This window comes from Vanellus vanellus (assembly GCF_965231255.1).
Source record: "Vanellus vanellus genome assembly, chromosome: 8".
NCBI classification, from domain to species: domain Eukaryota; kingdom Metazoa; phylum Chordata; class Aves; order Charadriiformes; family Charadriidae; genus Vanellus; species Vanellus vanellus.
Window position 1 is genome coordinate 3,256,563 of NC_138913.1, and position 22,601 is coordinate 3,279,163.

At 44.6% G+C, this 22,601-nt stretch overlaps 1 protein-coding gene across 2 annotated transcripts in view; it reads right to left on the reverse strand.

The window, feature by feature from the left end:
• PPM1L (protein phosphatase, Mg2+/Mn2+ dependent 1L) overlaps positions 1-22,601 on the reverse strand; it is a gene marked incomplete at its 5' end in the record, with an annotated part of 98,892 nt that overhangs the window by 10,200 nt on the left and 66,091 nt on the right. The window contains one exon of one of the 2 annotated variants that reach the window (XM_082486995.1): positions 15,181-15,355. In XM_082486995.1, the coding sequence (XP_082343121.1) occupies positions 15,181-15,355 (175 nt within the window). The remainder of the gene's footprint in view (positions 1-15,180; positions 15,356-22,601) is intronic. The other variant, XM_082486996.1, reaches the window with a different exon arrangement.

Sequence of the window (22,601 nt, forward strand, 5' to 3'; positions counted from 1 at the left end):
CCTCTCCTCTCCTCTCCTCTCCTCTCCTCTCCTCTCCTCTCCTCTCCTCTCCTCTCCTCTCCTCTCCTCTCCTCTCCTCCTCTCCTCCTCTCCTCTCCTCTCCTCTCCTCTCCTCTCCTCTCCTCTCCTCTCCTCTCCTCTCCTCTCCTCTCCTCTCTCCTCTCCTCTCCTCTCCTCCTCTCCTCTCTCTCCTCTCCTCTCCTCTCTCCTCTCCTCTCCTCTCGCCACCCCCTGCCCTCCATAGTCTTTCTTCTGCGTAACTCCACCTGCAAACACACATATCACCAACGTTCCCACACAGACCTCTGCACCTGCTTCTCCATCCCAGGGGGTCCCTTCTCTCAGCTAAGAGGTCAGCCTGTTTTCTTTCCAGGCTAAAAGTGACATTAATTCCCGCACAGGTAGGGCTTGCAACAGCTCGTCTGTATTAAACAGAACTCTGCGCAATAGGAAATCAGTCTACTCTCATCTCTGGAAACAAAGCGAAGTGTCAAGAGAAAGAAATAACCCAAATGTAATCAATATTAATTTTTACAGAGAGCCTGAGAGGCATGCAAAGAGACCAGAGAACGACAAGGCAGTGACTGGAGGTGCCCAAAGCTTCACAGGTGAAAGAAGCGCAGCCTTCGAGATGGTCTGCAGAAGGAGGAGGTGGGCTGGGAGGAGGTGGGTGGGCTGCGCGCCAGCTGGGACCACTGTGAAGCTGCAGAGAAAAAGATCCCCCGTAACCTTAATTGGAAAGGGGATATGCCGGTTGTCTGTCTGGACCTGCACCATGCTGGGACAGACACAGCTTTCACAGTCCACGATTCGTAGGGTCAAACATAGAGCTGGGGAAAATGCCTATGCAAACAGCACGAGCCCTGCACTGGCGGTGTCTTTGAAAATAGCAGTAGGTCTGAAGCAGCCGCATCCCTTACCCGGGTACTGAACAATGGAATAACAGCTCCGACCAGTCCTGCCTTACTGGTGACTCCCAGTCACATGGAGGTACGTTAAATAAACCCACACAACCGCTTCTTGGTCAGTCTGGATGCCCTTTCACACACTGATGGCGTACAACAGCACTCCTGTGATGCCGGACTGCCGCAGAGGTGAGGTCTACCATGCCCTTTGAGCAGAAATGCGTTCAGAGCGACTGCAGGTCAAGAAATTTGGTACTTACTTGGCTGGGCCGATTAAAAAACAAACAAAAAACTCAAAAAATGCCTTCCCACCTTTTTTCAACTGTGCTCAAGCTTGAATTCACACAATAAGTAAGCAAGAACTAGTATTTTTGAGCTTCGATAATCTCCAGAAGGATATAGAATTACTCAGAACAGTGCAAAAAGTGGGATAAAAAAAAAATAATTTATATTTACTCTCCACTAGCAACTCACATTGCATGCAGCTTCTTTCTCATTTATAGACCATGCATTGCCACTTGCCTTACAGGGACTTTAAATCCTAAACAATAAGACTGCGGTAGTTTTCAGGGCAGCTTTTTTCTCGACGGTTTTATCATTAATATAGCTGTCCCCTGTGCCCATCTGCCTCAGCTCCTCCCGTCGAGACCAGCCATGTGTCTCCTGAATTTCTATTTTACATGCTCTGCACATACCCCTCAGGCAATGCAAATAAAACTTTGATTATAGCCTGTGGAATAGGCGAGACTGAGAAGAACACCGTAAGTAAGTATATGAGGGGGGGTACGGGAGTTTCTTGCTTCCCGGTCGCCAGGAATAGGGATAAAAAGTGATGGGGAGGGAGGAGAGGTGGTGTGAGACCGTCAAGATTCATGAACTGCCGCCTCTGCCTGCCCTCCAAATGACCCACCAATTCTCATCCAAAGCCATAAAATTAAATCTAATTATCCACTGCTTATCTATAAGATAAGCGGTGATAAAACCACGCAGCAAACATTCACGCTTCCTTCGCAGCAGGGCAGCGAGGGGAACCGCAGGGGCTGAAGCCCTTTCCTCGCTCTGATGCTCCCCAAACCACCGTGTCTGCGCGGGAAAGCAGGGACAAACCAGGTACTGAAAACAACAGTTCTCCCAACTGAAAACAATGATCCCGACAACCTGTAATCATCTGCAAATTCCAATGGCATCACTGTAAAACCTTTTTCTGGGATGGACCTTTTTCTGGATCACAACGATCTGCGCGCCTCCTGCTTGGCTCGTTCCTAATCCAAGGCGGCGTTTATCACGTGCATTTTCAATGACATCAAGCCTCATCAAAGATTTTGTGAAAGGCCGGGCTAATTGTGCTCATTAGCACTTCTTTGTCCTTTATTCCTTTATAGGTTATGGAAATGTTTAAATAGCTACACACTTTCTTTTAGCAGAAGCTATGCAGATTAGAGAAAATGCTATTATAATCTCCAAAATACACAACTTTGGTGAATTACGGGGCTAACCACCTGCCAAGGAAATAAACTGCTGAGTGCTCACAATACCTTTCAAAAATACATGTGCATTTTTAAAGTACCCACTTCCTTTTTCCTCAAATGCCTTGCAGGGTAGACGGGACCGAATAGCCCCCACGTCACCCAGGCGCTCCTCCCTGAATCCCCGCCGTGCTGCTGTTTCCTACACATCAGCTGCACCTGCCCTTTCTTTCAGTTAACAAAATTCTTCCGCAAAAGTCAGTTCTCTAAAGCACGAACCTAAAAATATCCATTCTGAAAATTCAAGGGCTCATAATTCCTTAATCATCTCAACATAATGTGTTTTCTTCCCCCCAAAATGAAAAGAACTCCTTCTTTTAAAATAGATTAAAAGAAACATCGGATTCTTAGAAATATATAGAAATTACTTCAAATCTTTCTAAGATCATAGCTTCTTTTCCACTATGAAACAATTCCTACCTGGCTGTGTGCAGTAGTATTTTAAGATTTTATATTTGAAACAGAGAACCATATTGTATTTCTATTTAGATCGATCCTATTTCCCTGTCTAATCAATGAATACGTATCTATAACTCAATCCTGTTCATCATTGAACATATTATATTCATCATAGACAGTGATTTGCGATATACTTAGAGATTTGTCTAGATGAAGCTATGTAAAAAAATACCTAAAAGTGTCTTCCAGGCAGGAAAACAAGAGCTGGGAGGAAGTTTTGTGCATCGGGTAACAAAAGTTAATTACTGAAAAACGGAAACCCTTTTGGGCAGCCTCTCCATCTTCCAGACTGCTCTGACACTGCCTCATCAATACCGCGGCGGAACCGGGGAGCGCTCCCACCTTTGTGCTATCTTAGCACCATGTGATTAATTTCTTGTCTTTATGAAAAATAATCTTAATACAAAGGGAATCTCCATTGTAGTTCCAGAGTGGGTTTCTTGGCATCCCTCCCAGGTTTAGCTTCACCTGAGCACCCCACTCAGCCATTTCATACACTACAAATAAAAATATGTTGAAAATGTTTTGTTTTGGTTTTTTTTCTGGTTAGAAGTGACTGTATTTCACCAGACTAAAGTGCAGAAAACCACATGTGCAACCTCCTTTGCGGACGGGCTGAGGCCATTAAACCTCCTGTGCGGCCTCGCAGCAATACGACAAGAAAAGATGCCTACGCTAAGGTCCGTACACGAGAGGAAAAGAAATCTCTTGCTGACGCTTCCCTGTGAGCCTTTGTTACCCACGGGCTGAAACACGGTCTGTGGGGTCAGTGCAACACATACGCTTGCACACGAGCTGCGAAGTCTGAATTCTTCGAAGAAGATTGTAAATGCTTTCAAAGAGGAATTATACATAGTTTGCACACCCTGCCCCGTTCCAATCTGTTACTGAACATGTTTTCCCCAATTCCCAGACTTAGAATCATCACAGAATGGTTTGGGTGGGAAGGGACCTTAAAGCCCATCCAGTGCCACCCCCTGCCCTGGGTAGGGCCACCTCCCCCCAGCCCAGGTTGCTCCCAGCCCCGTCCAACCCGGCCTTGAGCACCTCCAGGGATGGGGCAGCCACAGCTCCTCGGGGCAACCTGCCCCAGGGGCTCACCGCCCGCACAGCAAAGAATTTCTTCCCAATATCTCATCTCAATCTCCCCTCTTTCACTGTCAAACCATCCCCCCTCGTCCCATGGCTCCTCTCCCTGACCCAGAGTCCCTCCCCAGCTCTCCTGGAGCCCCTTTAGGCACTGGAAGGGGCTCTGAGGTCTCCCTGGAGACTTTACTTCTACAGCAGAAATAAAATTTACAGGCAATTTCATGTAATCTGTCGCCTTTGAACTGGAGACATCCCCAGGAGATCCCAGTGCCTCTGACACGATGCAGTAACTAGTCTGGTTTCATTTAACGCAGCAACCGTGCTGAGCAATCTCACAACAAAGCGGTGGGATTTCCGTCGGGTCGAATGGCCGGCAGAAGAGGAGCTGGAGGATACCATGACCCTTCCAAGCCCAGCAAAATACCCACCTCTGTCAACAAAAGCTGCTCACGTGAACCAAGGGTGTTCAGGAAGAAGCTGTACATTTTTCATTGGGAAAGATAAGGGTGTTCCCTCAAAATAACAATACCTTAATTTTCCTAAGAAAGAGCTGGATAAAGTTTTAAAACCAAAAGCTACTAGAAGTTTTACAGTGAGATATGCGTAGTCTCCTTTGTTAAGATTTGTCCCAAATTCTGTGATCTGTAAGACAGATCTTCTATGGATCCATTAGAGATCTACAGCTTTACAGAAATAGATCAAATTTCGATGTAAAACAGTCTGCAGAAATGACCACACACAGACACAAAAAGAAAAATTAAAGGATTCCATCCTCTTAGCAATTTCAGACAAAAAAACCCTCCACAATCACTGTGCCCAAGATATTAAAGACGTTATGTTAATGACATTAACTGGCTTTGAGGGAGTCAGTTCGGTACCTACATTTCCAGCAAAGCAGCAGTTTGCCGGTGGCGGCAGCGGGACAGCCGATGCTCGGTGATTTTAAGCCTCAGCGATAAGGTCAGCAATGCCGCTGCCCCACACGCGCTGCCCCATGAGGCCGCCTAAGAGCATGACCGACCTTATCTACTTAGGAAAATGTTATGCTAGATGCTCAACGGGCTTTTATTAGCGACATTCAGCTGTAACAAAGCCTGTAATCACATGGAAAAAGTAGGAGCAAAATGAAAATCCCACCTGGAATAAAAAAAAAACAAACACCAAAATAATTAAAAGCATCCAATTTGTGCCAAGTCTTGTGACATCTCTGGCTTTATCCCAGTCCTGCCTAAAGGATCAAGGCTGCAAAATTTCATTCGAACCCCAGGAATTGACCTGCACTTCCCTGAGGTGCCCGAGCCATAAATACCAGACTGAAAGCAGCAGCTATAACTACGGTGTCAGCGGGTAGGCACTACGCTGAACTCGAGACGTATAATTAGCAAATTCTTCACAACCAGAGTAACTAAGGGCTAGCTTATAGATGCTGCGCACATCTCCGCATCACTCAGCCTTAACGGGGCTGTTCAGAAATCTCCGTTGCAGCTGTCAATCATGTCCGACAAATGTGTTTGACCGTGACTGCATTAGCCCTTGGCTCCTGGGCTCGCGTCTCATGAAGGACTAATGCCCGTTGGCGGCAGGACCGTCTATTGGGCTGCAGCTAATTTCACTGAGGACCACTAAATATCTCTCCAGCTGGCCCCGAGGCACTCACATGAGGGATCGCTCACCTTAACTCCTGAACTAATAAGGAACTTATTAGTTTACAGGCAGAGCTGTACGACAAGGCGGTATTTAAGAGTTATTTATTCAGCGCTCAAAGTGTATCGCCAAATTACAAGTACAAACGTGTACCCTGACCAAAGGCATTGCGATCGTACTTTCTATCTATCTCCTGCACCGGCAGTGGGATCAAGAGGAGGAGGAAAAAAAGGATGAGGAGTGATAACACACCAGATTTACACACAACTGAGGAGGTCTGTGATTTAATTCAAAAGCCTCACTCTGTCCCTGTCCCCTCCATTATCCAACACACAAAATTGTCTGATGCAGATTTTACCGAGCTGTGAATTGGGGCTGGATGGCCTGAGCAAGGGTGGGAGCTTAAATCAAGCTGGTGACTTTTCCCCTTTCCAGGTTAACCAAACTCAGGGGCTAATCATCTCCCAACACCCATCCAAAGGTCAGCTTGGACTTTTTCCCTTTATTTTCCGGTTGTATCTTCCAGTTCTCTGTATCAAACCCTACTTTGCAAACGCAAAACCTCCCCATCTGCAGAAAGTCCATTTTTGGGGGGCAGAGTTGTCACCTCGGAAATCATCCTCCCGGCACACAGCTGAGTGAAAACAGCACAGTTTGGGGGGAACTTTTGTACGAGATCAACAAATCCAACCAGCAGAGCCCAGGCGAACACCTTTCCAAAGATATGCCCAAGCCTCTGGCAGACACCGGCTGCAGCCCGTAATCCCAGAGCCGCCTGGAAAAGATGCACAGGGAGGGAGGAAAAAGCATCGATATTGCCAAAACTGCCACTGTTAGAAAGGTATTACAGCACAAGGGAAAGGCAGTTTTTGCTTGTTTATGACCAACTTCTTTACCTTAATGGGTTGTTACAGATTATGGATAGGGTTTTTTTAAGAATGCTTCATGCGTGAACAGAAAGCCTCCTTTTGTTCCTGCTCCTTTTTCCTCCTACATCTCCCCATGTATAATTCAAACACTGGGAAATAATGGAAAAGGCTAACAGTGATCGATTGTGGCGTGCAATGCAGTTGTGCATGCAAAGCAAGGCTTAGCACGAGCAGAACGCTGCCGCAAACGGGGAGAGCGCAAAGACAGACGACACAAAGATGCGGGCAAGAGCAGGTCTCCAGCAACGCAGCAGCGCCTTTAGATCATAAATCCCCCTGCATCTGTGTGTTCTTGACTTAATTACAATATATTTCCTCTCAACGGTTTTCCTATTAAAATGTTTTCAAAAGAAGGCAAATATTAGCTTTTCGTACACGCTATGGCAAAACTAGGAGCAGCGAGACTGAAGATACTCATTTCAATACTGAAATTTAGCAATTGTGGGTGTAATGAAGGGTTTTGCTAAGGTGTAGCTGGTGATTATCTTGTGCCGCTCTACCCTGCTACAGCAATGCTGTTTATGCTTGTCCGGGTAACGATGCAGGAAAATTCAATAAGGATCTCCGAACGGTCTGTCAGGTCTGTAGGCAGAACAAACTTTGCTGCCTTCACTGCTACTCACAGGACCCTTCAGGCACTTACCTCTGCATCCACCAACAGGGGACAAACCTCCGCCGAGACGGATGGCGTTCTCCCAGAGGCCTGCAACAGATACTCTCTTTGCCTACACTGAATTTCCAGCAAGCTGTGTCTTCAAATGCTATCTCAGCCGGATAGCTTTTTAATAAATAGTAAAAAAAAAAAAAAAGATAAATCCATGCTCATGTCCGTCTACGCGTGCAACACTCATGTCTGAAATTGAGGACGACCACTACAGTACTGACAGCAACCATGTCGACCTACGGTGCACATCGACTGTTTTCAAATGAAATCTAACACAAACTAACGCAAAATAAACATCTAATAGTGGCTTTCGTTCTTCAGAGTATACATACGTTTTAAGTCTTTCATTAGGCCAAAGATACAAAGAGGGAAGATGGTAATCAGGTGGTGATCATAGAATCACAGAATGGTTTAGGTTGGAATGGACCTTAAAGCTTATCTAGCTGCACCCCCCTGCCCTGGGCAGGGACACCTCCCCCCAGCCCAGGGTGCTCCCAGCCCCGTCCAACCCGGCCTTGAACACCTCCAGGGATGGGGCAGCCACAGCTTCTTGGGGCAGCCTGTGCCAGGGACTCACTGCACCCACAGGAGAGAATTTCTTCCTCATATCTCATCTCAACCTCCTCTCTTTCAGTGTCAAACCGTTCCCCCTGGTCCCACGGCTCCCCTCCCTCATCCAGAGTCCCTCCCCAGCTCTCCTGGAGCCCCTTTAGGCACTGGAAGGGGCTCTGAGGTCTCCCCGGAGCCTTCTCTTCTCCAGGCTGACCCCCCCCACCTCTCCCAGCCTGTCTTCCCAGCAGAGGGGCTCCAGCCCTCCCAGCATCTCCGGGGCCTCCTCTGGCCCCGCTCCATTACTAATGATAATGCAGTATCGCTGAAAAAAACCTTTTAAAAGCGCTATTGCAATGGGGAGGGGAAACTCTTCCCAAATGCAGGAGACATCAAACCGCTCCTCCCCTGGGCACAAACCTGAACTGACTCTATCACAATTTCTGACTGAATTAAGGAAGCACCTAAAAATAAGTTTGTGCATTTAAGATGCTTTCCAGACTTAATCAATAAGAACATAGAAAGGGAACGGTCAGTTAGTAATAATTAGTGTTAAAACCACTAAATGGTTTAAAAAACATTTTCTATTACACTTCTGAATCTCAGCACTCCGCAGGGCTGTGTTGGTTTCTTCTCTTTCTGCGGGACTTTGGTAATAGTAGGAACTTTTAATTGTTTTTTTTTTAATTGCTACAAATGTATAAATACAAAAGTGAAGAGTGTACTCTTCACTGGCATTTATACAGTAAGACTGTTCTCATGCTTGAGTAAGAACACAACGCTTCACATGATTAATAAAAAAAAATCCCTAACAGTGACACAGCCCTGGAGAGTCACCATTGCACCTACACTGCACAGAGGTTTCACCAAACGTATAAAAGAGGTATTTTTAGTTTTACCAAATGTATAAATGTATTTAGCAAATACTTCAAAATGAGTATTGTTAGTGTTTATGTCGGTTCTGAAAAATCGACTGCTGGCTGGCAAATTTAAATAGCTAAATACCTACTTCAAAAATCCACGAGGACGTGAAGAATATTTCACAGGCAAGTAGGCACCTGTCAAAGTGCTATTTCTGCTCTGAGCTTCTGCTGAAAGGTTATAATTATATGAATAATAAAAACTTATTTTAATGGAGCAAAAGAATACAACATGCTTGGGCTGGCTTAAATGTATGTCTGTTGTTTACCAACATTGCCAATATTTTAGAAAGCTGGAAGACCACAACATAGGAAACTAGAGTCGCGTGGTTTGCATCGAAGCTACACCCTGAAATGTAATTTAAATGGTTTTATGCGTACACCTACAGAGTGGCTTAGGCTGGCGCTCAGCTCCCAACTAGAGCTGCCTACTTGTGTTTTACCTGTGAGCAAAAGCTAATTCACAGCCAAGGGAAAAGAGCGGGCACATTTAGGATATGACTCTTCACATACTAAAGCAGATGCTTAAAATAAACCTATGAATGACACTAGAAATGCTCATTTCTTTCTGATGACTATCGAAGAGCTCTAGAAAAGTTGCCCAGAATTGGAAGCCTATAATGCAGATGCTGAAAGGTAACAGAGACAAACTCTACCCTTGGTGACTGCCCCGTGATTTCTGCTGTAGGTACTGGTCCTCTGCAGAGAAACAGAGCACTGGCTCGGGGTGACCAACCTTAACATGTAGCTTTAATGTGTAAAAGAAAGTAAATATGCCAAAGAAAGTGTTGGGTGTAAAGCAGAGATTAAATAAACTCAGTAGTAATCACTTGGCTATAAAGAGTAAAACTTCCCACTGTATTATCTGGAAAACACATAACGCTGAGTTCTTGCTGCAGCAGCCAGAGAAGGGAGTTGTTTTACATCACATCCTGGAGACCAAAGACCTAAAAATCAGTTAAAAACCCGAAACTGAGCTGGAGATAAAGCCACCACACGCGGTGGCCTGCAGGCCACTCCGCTTTTCTCCTTGTCAGAAGCCTCTGGCACAGCAATAAATGTCACCCGACACATTTGAGCGCTGTTGGTTACACATCTGCTGCGTCGAGGTGGTTGTGACACATCAGAAAATAAACGCACCGGATTGCTACACCCCTGCCAAGGGCTGTTCAACACGGCACATGAAAAAGGATTTTCCCCAGCAAAGTATTTATTATCCTAAATTATAGGATATATTTCTGGTGCGATTTTACTGCTTTAATTTCTCATTTTCTCCTTGTAGTCACTATCTCAGAGGGAAAACACCTGCCTGCGCTGCCGGAAAGGGAGCACTGCCATTGAAACAGGGGCAGCATCGGCCCCTCGATGATTAAAGTTAACCTTTTCCCAGCACGACTGCAGTAGCGTGGACATTTGCGTGAAGCAGCGGGATTTGCTAGCCTCTTGGGCTGAAGTTTAATCCTGGATATTTTTGCTTTTCTGTACTTTTGCCAGAAACAGCAAATGCTCACGGGACTGAATCTACGCCGGGTTGTGGTCCTGCAGTTGGAATGAAGGTCTGAGCTTCGTATTTACGCTCAGAGCTGGTCTTCACAGCTGCAGCTACCAGAGAAACCAGACCCAGTCTTCTGCCAGGCACAAAAATACAGGCTGAATATGAGGAGTTGTCTTAATTCCTTATCCATTCACAGAACCCCAGACTGGTGAGGGTTGGAAGGGCCCTCTGGAGCTCCCCCAGTGCCACCCCCCGCCAGAGCAGGGGCACCTCCAGCAGTGGCACAGGACACATCCAGGCGGGTTTGGAATGGCTCCGGAGTGGGAGACTCCCCCCCTCTCTGGGCAGCTGTGCCAGTGCTCTGCCTCCCGCACAGGAGAGAAGTCCCTCCTCAGGTTGAGATGGGACTTCCTATGGTCAAGTTTGTACCCGTTCCCTCTTGTCCTGCCACTGGGCACCACTGAACAGAGACTGTTCCCATCCCCCCGGCACCCTACCTTTAAGGATTTATAAGCATGGATAAGATCCCCCCTCAGTCTTCTTTTCTCCAGACTGAAAGGCCCCAAGTCCCTCAGCCTTTCCTCATAAGAAAGATGCTCCAGTTCATCATCTTTGTAGCCCTTTTCTGGACCCTCTCCAGCAGTTCCCTTTCCTTCTTGACCCGGGGAGCCCAGAACTGGACACAGCACTCCAGATGTGGCCTCACCGGGGCAGAGCGAGGGGATGACCTCCCTCAACCTGCTGGCCATGCTCTTCTTGATGCACCCCAGGATGCCGTTGGCCTTCTTGGCCACCAGGGCACATTAATTACATACCAAATCGCGCCAGGAGCGAGGAGTGGAGGACGATGCTTCACGTGCTTTCACGATGCTGCACCATGCCATGCCCAGGGCGAGCGCAGCACCTGGGCACAGTTCGGGAAGGTGGAGTACAAACCCCCATCTCATCCAGAGACGAAGTGCAATATGTTGTAGCGCTAACGGCCACATTTTATCTCAGCAGAAAATACATTCTGTTGCTAAAATCAGAGTATTCAGGCAATTTGGGACGTGGACTGCAAGCATAAAAACCTCACTTTAAGAAAGACTACGGTACTGAGAGTGAGCGTCTCAAGCAGTGGTGCACATCAACTGAATCTAAAGGTTTTCAAGTGAAATCTAATGAAAACTGCACCCGCAGGGTCCAGCTTTTCGTCCCCCCCGGGAAGACACAAGGAGGAGCAGCCACCCACCTTCTTCACAGGCGGCTCCAGGCGATGCGGGGCACCCCGGCAAATATTAGCTACGAAAACATGTTTGGGGTTGACATCTGGCTCTGGATGCCATGCCTAAATATCAATATCTTTCATGATGGCTTCACGGCAGGGTAAAATGAAATTCATCTTTTTTTTTTTGTCGCACAATAATGAAACTCAATTTCTATAGGACTCTGGGGGAGAGGGGCCATCCATTAAAGGAAAACCTATTGACTACAGAACAAAAACACCACCAGAATCTCCTAGCAGGCTTCAGCGACCTGGCACACCAGAGTTCAATGCCAAAGGGCCTTTAAATATCCTAAACTTGTATTTGAACGGAGCAGTCACCGACCAACCCAGATGTTTAGAGATACTGTAAGTCAAAGGAATAGGATTAACATCCAAGAAAGCTTCAGCGGGAAAAAATATTCTTGCGCAAAATTAACCCAGCCTTAGCTAGTCAAGAATGCCACTTTTTAAACTAAGGGATTTAAAGATTATGAGAGGATTTGTACCCATCTGTCACTTCTGGCCTGCTTTCATTTTATAAAGCTTCCTTAGTCAAACTTCACTAAAAATCTTGTCAACATTTGACTATTTTTAGATGGACTCATTTTATTCGGTAGCTCTGATATCCAGATTTCCTAAAGGGAAAGATTTACAAAAAGAGGCATTAGGATGTCGAGTCCATCGGAGCTGCACGTTATTAATACTGCATGCTGCTAGAAAGGCCAAATTAACATGCAAAATCATACCAGAAGCCCAAGCCATTTTAGTGCAGTTCTGGTTTGTTCTGGAAAATGGATGCAGCTGAATTCCAGCCGCTTTGGGAGACATCCCTGGGGCGAGGGGAGTTAGCTGGGGGTGAGCACTCTGCGAACACTCGGAAAATGGCCCTTCCAAGAGGAACGGGAAAGGTTTCCCGGATGGAAAAGGTCTGCTCCCTTGCTGTGGAAGTGCTCCTCTACATGCAGCACCCCGCTACAGTCGGCTACTGACCCCTCGTATCACATACCTTAACCATCTAACTTCCTAGTTTCCCTGGCCGACACGCAGCAGAACTCCAACTGCTTGTGATTACAGAAATTAAACCCTCGATGGTGCTCTCCGGGATGAGTTTTGTTGACGTCTCACATCGTCTCCCGCCAGACAAAGTTGTATCTTTCCCTTATATCACAAATGCTTTTATTTTCACCGTTTTGAGTTTTAAAGATTGCTTTCTTCATTTTGTATGTACCACCAGCAGCTCGATCTTCTCATTCAATTGACTTCGGTACAGAAAAACACTAATAAAAGAAAAATGTCACCAACACAACTGCTCAGGCGCTGAATAGCTGGAGCGCTTGGGATCATGAACAGCTGCTGCAATTATATTTAGCCGCCCATTTTCTGTGCTTTGCTCACAATCAGATCCTACTTCAAAAGCAGGTAGCATCATTTCTGCTTTTGTAGTAAACAAGTGACATGATTAGAATGACGAGCAGGCTCCATCTCCATGTTTTAATCTCTAAAGGTCCCTACCTGATTGGGAAGCTGATATTCTGGCTTTTTATTTACAGCAAGCTGCGCTCACTCTCTGCTCTGAATCCGTGTATATACTGGGACTTTTCTAAACCAGTTATTTATGTAGCTTCTCATTTCCACATGATTGTTTTATTGCATGATATAAATCCCCAAATGTGTGTTTCAAGCAGTTTTAATCTTTATTTTCTCTGTACAAACACGCAGTTTTCCATGAAGGAAAATGCTTGCTTTTTCTTCTGGCAGGAGTCAGTAATTTCCTGCACTGCATTTTTTCCTTCTTAACAAACTTCTATCAATCAAAATGACTGGAGAGATGAAGTGCCCAAACCAGGGAAAAAGATTTACATGATTCATTGGGCTGGTAAGTTCTGTGTTAAAAAAGATAAACAGAAGTAAGAGGAAGCAACAACTTTTGAAGCTTATCTTTTATGCATCATTAAAAACAGGCCATGTGTGATGAAACAAATATCCCGCGACCTCATTTTAACTCTGGTGTCCTTCGAGAACTCATATGACTCCTTAAGTACGTGACATGTAGTCTGCAAACAGCACTGTACGGGGCTCAAGAGCATTCGAGATCAAAGCAGATAAGAATCAGGCTTATTTATTGGGTGAGCGCGTGAATATAATTGATAAAGTAATAGAGCATTGTAATTACTTGAGGTTACTAAAGCTCACAGCCCTGTAAGTACCCAGAACGCGCAGTCTGCAAATGGCATTTTAAGTTGCTCGAGCACCTTTGAGATCAAAGTAGCTTAAGAGAATCGTATCGCTGGTGAGTGGGAGTCTGAGTAGGAGTCTGAACAAAGTTGATAAGTAGTTTGAGCATTTTAAGTACTTCAGGGCACTGTTGCGTGAGTACAAAGTAATAGGACAAAACATCACCAGCTTGTCGGTATTTGGTTTCCCCGAGCTGGGCTAGTGACGAGAAAATCAGAAGATGGTGATTTTAGCAGGGTGCCATCTAACCAGGTCCAATGAAAGCAGGGATCTGCTCGGGATGGTGTCTGCCAAACACTCTCTAAATGGGATGAAAAACCCAGTTACGAGGTCTAGGCTTCTGCCTAAAACAGCTGGAAGGAAAGCCTGGAGCTGAGCTCAGTTCTCCAAGGGCACCACCATGCCAGGTACGGTCAGGGGAGTAACAGAACAACAAAGTGCCACCAGGGATTAAGGAAAATCCAAAAAGGAGGACATACTAAGTATAAGATCTCTTTTCATACTACAAGGCTGCCCGAGGCTGGTTGGTAGGGCTGCGGGCGAAAGGAGATGGTGTGTTGCAGCCATCCAGTGAACTGGAGAAACAGAGAGTGGTGTCTTCACTGCTACTCGTCGGGGGAGCGCAGTGAGCCAGTCATGCACACACCTCGGGTGGAAAACGCATGGCTTGGCTGTACGGACCGCCGGACGCCCTGCCAGTCCACTCGCTGCCATGAAGACTAATTCAGCAGTAAAATAATGAACTGCTCTTTCTGTTTGATTCTTTCTTTACAAGGTTGCATAGTTAATTTTAATTTATCGAAACACCGAGAAACTTGGTAAGATAGAGGGGGGCAAATAGCAGATATTGGTGGCTATTTTGGAAGATCAGCAAAAAACATCCACAGCTTCTCTTTTTTCTCTGTAATTGTAAAGACCGCCATGGATCAGGACAACTCTGTGAAGCATCCAAAAGCTGGAAGACATTTCTAAAACAAAATGCTAGTAAAAAGTATTAGCTATAACTAAGAAAACCCCTGAGACATAAATATCAAAACTGAAAACCCCTGTATCTGCACCATTAAAATGACTCCAACGCTCTACAAATTATCTGGTTTTGGCTACCCACATGCATCACGTCACATTTAAAAAGCAGATTCTGTGACTATCCAGTACACTCTTACCTAAGTGAGCTCCCAAAATAAGTTAGCAGTGAAAGAGAAACCAGCAGAAACCAGGTTGCACCACTGGCAGAGACAATAAAGAGGCACGGCTAGATCAACCAACATCAGTGCATTACAAAGGACAAAGCGCTGCTAGAAAAATAACTGTCCTTTCGGCTAGTTAGTATTCAACCACTGAAGTGGAAAATTTTTACCTCAACTTGATTTTAGGAGAAAGAAACGTTTCACTGAGTCACCTCATGCCTTTGAGGACAAAGTTCAATCTGCCAGCACAAGCACTAGTATTTGGGAGGGAGATTGAAAGTGAGCAATTTTTTTGTCAGTAAAATGTAACTTAGAAAGAAACACAAATATACCTGCTTCATCATAGGATACAGTCAATTTTTCCAGCATTTCTCGATCAATTGATAAGATCTGCTGTTCCAGGATGGTTTGGTAAGACAGCACGCTGTTCTCCTTGTCCTTCTCATAGTCTTGAAGATGTTGTTTTAGGACTTCAGGCAGACGGGACTTCACATATTCTGCTGCGGACTATGTAGGAAAGAGGCAAAGGTTTAATTAATACATTCTCTTTTGAAAGGCTTTATGCATATCAATTTAAAAAAAAAAAAGTGAAGCACTCTCAAATGTAACTCCTCACAATAAAACACTCTTAATGCTACTAACTCCATGGTGCAAAATCCACAGGTCGTTTCTCTGCCAAAATGACCCCTGCATACCCAAAACTTCCAGGGAGTCAGGGTTATAACAAATTTCCCTGAGCTGAGGCATGACCCACTCTTCAGCAGGGAGTTTATGGCAGCACAGAAAGAGTTACCCATGCTGGACTGGACACATACCACAATAGCTCAACTTCTTCATCGTTAACATATTTTGAAACTAGAACTATGAAATATATTTTCTTTATTCTAAATTTTAAAGTACAAAGTGACAGAGTGGAATCACTTCACCTGCTCTTGACACACAGCAGGCTCAGACAGGGAGACAGAAGTGAACCTTTAACAGCGTTAAAAAATGACATATATACAAGCATCCACCCACAGAAAACTCTTTTAAAGTTTTTTCCCCGACTGCTGAAGGCCATAAGGAGACAAAAATTAACACAAGGTGGCATGGTTGTACCGACGTTACGGAGCCTTGTGCAAAAACGTCAGTGGCAGTAACTAATAAGAGGATCTGCCCCTGGAGAGGTGCGGGTCCCCAGGATCCTTGCCACCACGGGAACGGCTCTCTCCCTCGGGCTTGGGCTCAGACTCCTCGGTGGGATTCAAACACAAACCAGCTTCTGTTTTTTTAAGCGTTAGCATCCCTCTGTGGCGAGTATTACACTCCCACTGTAAGAGAGAATAGAAAGACCCTCTTTCTGGCATGGATTTGGGGTTTTTTTTTGGCTTTCCATCTCTGATATAAACATGGGAAAAGGAAGATGTAGCAAAGGCTGCTGCCCATTGCTCTGGCTTTCCTGCCAACATCAAGACAAAAGAGAAAAATAAATTATAACAAGGTTGTATTATTTCAGGCCTGGAACTGACCAGAAGTTACCTCTACTCAGCAACAGGCTCTTCCTGGGTTTATATTTAGTTTTCCAAAGTCAATTGCCTATTAAATTGCAACCTTAAAATATCACTGAAGTTGTGTTCAATTTTTCTGCAAGCTAAGCCATGTGAGACGAATGAAATTATTCTAGGAAAACTAAACAAACTCTCCATATGAGTACAGCATATTTAATGTTACATTTTAATAGTGGTTTTCTTCCAAGGGAAGGCCAAAAGATACACTGTACACTAATCATTTTAGTCCAAGTTCAGGCATTTGTGTTTAATGTTTCCTTTGAGAAGAGGTTTTACTCTGAAGGGGGTGGGGGGGATTTGTGCTCTCCCTAATACAGCAATTTTAAAGAGCAGAAAACAAATGAAGAATTTATACATATTCATTTTCTGAAATACATCTTGTGCCAGCCGAGAGAATATTTGTATATTACTGGCTGTAAAGACATAAGGAAAAATGCTTATCCTGTCCCAAAGATCTTGCAGCCCACGTAAAAGCCAAGAGGCAGATGGGTACGTGCGGCTGGGAAGCCCGTTGGGACCCCCGGCTGTGGCTGGCGCGAGGGACAGCCGTCCCCCGCCACGCGCAGCCCAATCGCCACGTTTCTCCACAAGCATCAAGCCGAGGATTACACTGATTTCAAGAACGATCTCGCAAGCGGGTTTTTCCCCTTGGCGAGAAGCAAAACCCAACACTCTTGCTTAGTCCACTGCCTTTCACATTACGTCTAGATGTCGTTAAAGATTTAAAGCGTAAAGCAATGACGGAACCGATACAAACTCCTCTCTTTTTCTAGCAAGAAAGGTGATCAGCCACATCTGAGTAACTGCAGCCCTAGCTGCGCTGCAGCGGTGAGACAAACAGTACTATATACTATTCACCAGAAAAGTAATTTTATCTTGGTTTTTAAAAGTCACTTCCAGTACCTGGAATATTAAAAAAGAAAAAGCACGAGGGTATGAGTGCATGTGTTTCTGCACGTGCTTGGTATCAAAGAATCATGGAATCGCAGAATGGTCTGGGTGGGAAGGGACCTTAAAGGCCATCTACTCCCACCCCCTGCCCTGGGCAGGGCCACCTCCCCCCAGCCCAGGTTGCTCCCAGCCCTGTCCAACCCGGCCTTGAACACCTCCAGGGATGGGGCAGCCACAGCTTCTCAGGGCACCCTGCCCCAGGGGCTCACCGCCCCCACAGGAAAGAATTTTTTCCTGATATCTAATCTAAGTCACCTTCTGCAGGCTGCCACAGCTCAACACATCCCATAACTTTTAAAATTCAGGTTTTCACCAAAGCAAACACAATGACCTTGCATATTTCTGGCACTTGAAATGCTCAAGCAGGTCTCATTAAGTTGTGTTATCATCAGATGAACACCAGGCAGTGGAAAACCCTCTCCAAGCGGTGATGCCCTGAGAATCCGCTTGCTGCTGGCCCCGCGGTGAAGTTGGGTAGGAGGAGCAGGATGGCATAGCGTTGGGGCCAGCTCCCAAATTATGGAGTTCTCCACGCAAATCCTTGCACACAGACAAGATACACCTCCACAGGCACACGTGTAAACATGCAAGAAGTGACCTGAGTACTCTATGAGAAAATGTGTTCATTAAGACAGCAAGCGTTAAGCAGCTCCACGACCCCGTGAAAAACGAGGACTGTGAACAAGAGCTAAGGCAAGATCAGCACACTGGCACATAAAGCAACCGAAGGATCTAATTAGCTGGAAGAGCCATTATTTATAAGCACAGATTTCCAATGTAAAAAATGGAAGATGGAGACTTTATTGCCTCAGACCCGCACTCCGCACCGACTACCATGATTTAGAGGGAGAGGAGGGAAACCACAAATTTATGATCTTAATATTCTTGAGATAATTCATTCTGCCTGCCCGGCTACTGCAAACATCCAGAGACCACAGGAAAATACCGGATCCTTTTCAGAGTGTGGCATTGCTGCTGTAGCGAGCACACCAATGAAGCGTTTAAAAAAACCATCAAGACGCCTCCCTGGCATCTTGCTGCCTCTCCTTTCCAAGCACGTTCCCCTCCCCTTCAAAGACACATGGGTTACTACAAGAAGTTTCTTTCGTCAGAGATGATACACCATGAGCTGCCGGGCAAGAACAGAGCTCACCTTATGAAAAAGAGGAATTTCAACTTTATTCACCTCCTGGTTTACCTCAGGAAAATAATTTTTTAAGTAGGATCAAGTAAGTTTGACAACTAAAAGCCTGAGGTGGGTACAAACAAGTGAACAAGGGTGTAAACACAGTGCTGGCCATGATAACCTCACGGGAAGTAAACAAACATAACGAAGAGCAAAGTGGGATTGATCTGTGGATTACGAGACACCTCTACAAGGACTGTGGAGGACACACAGAAGGAGCTGGAAGGAAACTAGTACAGTAACAAAACTATAATATAATTGGCTGATAAGAGAGGCTTGGTAAATAATTCACAAGACGAGGTTGTTAATACAGATGACAAAACTTACTGAGGAGGCAATGTAAATAAATAAAGAGAGTAGTTGCTCTTCTAGGCCCAATCTGCAAAAGAGAGACAGACCTGCTGAAAGTCATCACGTAGCAAAGCAAAGCAGAGGGCACTACCGTACTGCAGGTCCATCAGGTGCCAAACAACAAAGACAGGTTGGGGTTTTCTTTAACCAGGAGCTGGAATAATGAACCAAAGGACAAGATGTAATGAAATACTACAGGTGTATTATAGGAAATATGTATGTCCAGCATCCTTGGAGTGCGTTGGTGATGACAGTAGCGAAGACCCCGGTTTGGGTACGGGATGTTCCAGCACTGAGAAGCCCCCTAGGATAAGGAAGGCAAAGACAGCTTGCATGAAGGTTACAATTAAACAACAGTTCATGGTTCTTCAGGAGGAAAATGGGAAAACAACATAATACAGACAAAGGACTTTAAAGGAAGGGCACTTACAGATCTCTGAGGCTTGACAGTACAAAAGGACCAACAGCTGCAAGTGAAAGGAGAAACAAAGGCACGGGGAGCAAACATTTCTTTACAGAAATGATGCAAGTGAAAAATATCCCAATGCAGAAAAAACCTAGGAATGAAGCTGGCTATGTCACAAGCTGCTCAGTGATCTCAAACTCAAGGACACATACACACAGTCAGGCTACCACGTGAGTATAAAAGAATAACAAATGCTGAGAAACAAATGGAGACTAAAGTAAAAAAAATGACTTAGAGCTAGCAAAGGTAGCAAGAAAAGGTTCTACGAGTCCATTTGTAATAAGAAAAAAACCAGGCAAAATGTTGCTCCATGCTCAGCGGAGTAGAAAAGCTATTGACAGATGATGCCATAAAAGCTGAAGCATTCAATGTCTTTCCTTTTTTTTTTTTGCTACAGTCCTCACTATCTTTATCTTGCTGCATTCAACTGGCAGCTAATATCAGAGGCAAATAACCCAAATCTTCAGAAAGAATTGGGAAAGAACATGTTGGAAAGTGCTTATAAAGATTAGATCTTTTCCAGCTGGCTGGGCCAGATGAAATTCATTCAGGTATACATAGGTAACCCGCTCAAACAATCTCTTTAATGACCTATGTCTCTGAAAATTCACAGACGATGGCGAGACACTATTTGGGAAGGGCAAACGTCGGGGCTACTTTTAGAATAGTATAAAGGGAGCGAAACAAAATTACAGACCAGTCAGTTTAACTTAGATGCCTAAAAAAATGAGATAAAAGCCCCAAGATCTGTAAGGCGCAGAGAGCACAGTGGTTCTCTCTGGGTGTAAGGAGCCCTGCTAATTCAGTTCCTATCTACAGGGAGCAACCGCTCCCTCATCACGCTGGCAAACATGCCCACGCTTAAAAGCCTTAGTACCACTGATCACATCATCAGCGCAGACAAATCTTCCATACTATCCTCTTAAGCCTCAGGGGATCCCAGAGAAATAGCCTTCCATGTAAATTAGGATGCTGAATCCCATGCAGATTAAGCGTTTCAGAGAATCTGCCAGGATTAAGATGCATCTCCAGAGTCCCCTCGGACCCACCACGTGTGTTTGGGGCTCCCGGGAAGCGAATGCGGGGTGCGGGAATCTGTCACTGCCACCAGCACACCTTCACTCGCAGCTCACCCATTTCACCACTCACGGAAAAGATTTCAACTCGAGGTGAAATATATAATGAACCCATTTGGAATTTCACATTCCACATTTCAGACTAGCACTCCTTAGCAAAAATACTTTTATATACAAGTTTCTGGACTCACATCTTTAAAAAAACATAACAAAAAAACCCCACCCACACAATTCATTATTCTAGTACAGTGCACTTATTAGATGTCTCCCAACGGGATGGTAAAAATCATGGCATAATAAGGTTGTGGACCAGAAATGTATTCCAGAGTTAGTGATTATTTTTTTTTTTGTAGCAATGCTATAAGGCTTTCCTGTTTATTTCAAAAAAGTACAGTAAAAAAAAAAATATTTTTTTTATATATATAAAAAAATCAGCTTGCTAGGTTAAAGAAATCTCATCTCAGATTAAATAAAAGACCTGGAAGTCAACATCCCCCTAACCGATTTCATTCTGGTAGAGAATCCCTGCCTCCCGGGGAGAACCAGGACGTTACGAGCACACTCCCCCTGCCCAGCCACGCTGCTTTCAAACGCGGTGCAGCACCGGGAGTGCGTATTTGTTCCCGCATCCTGATGCTCGTCAGGTACTTACTATAGGAGGGAAACAATTAAACAATATTCTTTGGGTTCCTGCCTCCCTGAGAGCCAAACCACCTTCTCGACCTGTTGATGCCGCAATGCGGGAAGGGCTGGTGTCGGCTGAAGTAGACAGATAGAAGAATTCTGCCTGCAGGCCCACACGTGCCACTTCGACTGACTTCAGAGAAATACACGTACATCAGCCCCGACTCTCAGCTCTCACACCAGGTATTTAGGATCAGATGCCTCTCCTTCATCAGCATGAACCACAAATAACTCCACAGCAGTCAGTGGGATTTTGCTGAGGCAAACCTCTCGGAATAAGGAGACGAAGCTATGAATAGTTATTTAAAAGGAAAACATATGATAACAAAATGTAATCTTCTCTCAAGAGGATAATACAAGATCTACAAATGGCACCAAGACAAACATTTTGCCCTCTAAAGCAAGCAACTATTTAAAGAACAAACATGCCAACAGAAACCTGTTAGAAGAGTTTTCCTGTAATACAAACTTTTGGTACACTTAGCCTATTATTTCTATTAAAAATTGTCTTTTTTCTCCAAAATAAATATTCCAGTAAATAGTTTGCTATTGCTAGATATGTATCCCAGGAAAGCCCAGCTCACCATTTAAATCAAGGTTATTAGCTAAAGCATGATCTCTGAAAACGTTTGGAGAGTACAGAACTTCTCTCCTAGGACTTTTCAACAAGACTGAACTAACCAAAACCCACTATTATTTTGTAATCCATGCACAATTTATTTTTGTAGCAGGAAAAATATTAGCCTCACAAACATCTTTAGTTAATCAGAAGCTATATAATCATGAGAAAATTAACCTGATTCCAAGGAGATGTATAAAGTTCAAATTAGTATTCACACTGGATTGTCAGAGATATATTAAATCCATAATTACAGTAATCCACAGCTGCTTCAACTGTAGAAAATAATGAATTGCCCAGTGAGAACTGGTGTCCATGAAATGGAAAGAAAAGGCCATCTGTTGTGGAGCTTTGCTCTGACTTTATGCTTTGAGCACAGAGAGCTTGATCTTCTTTGACATAGTCTATATGTGGATTTATGGCTACAAGCAATCCAAATCACTATACCACCAAACAGAAAGGATAAAAATAAAAACTGGCCATGATTTACGGCTTTAAATTACGCATTTTAGTTTCTTCCCTAAGACAGCGCTTGTCACTCACTTTTTAAATAGACTTATTTAAATGTCCTAGAATGAGAAGCAAGTAAGTCAACAAAATTTGTAATGTAAAAATTACATGTTCTGTGCTCCCTCCCACTCCCCCCACCATTAGTCATATAGCAATGTGTGACACCGCAGTGAGCACGCACGCCAGTGCCGGTGCGGTACTCGGTGATCCAGGACATGGAGCAGAAGAGGTGAGAATAAACGCAAAACAATTATTTTCCATCTTCCAACAAGGGAGCGGATAGTGAAATACTTGTACGAGTCTTTTTTTTTTTTTTAAGCACTAATTTTAGTTAATTAATTAACATTAACAACAACATGCTCC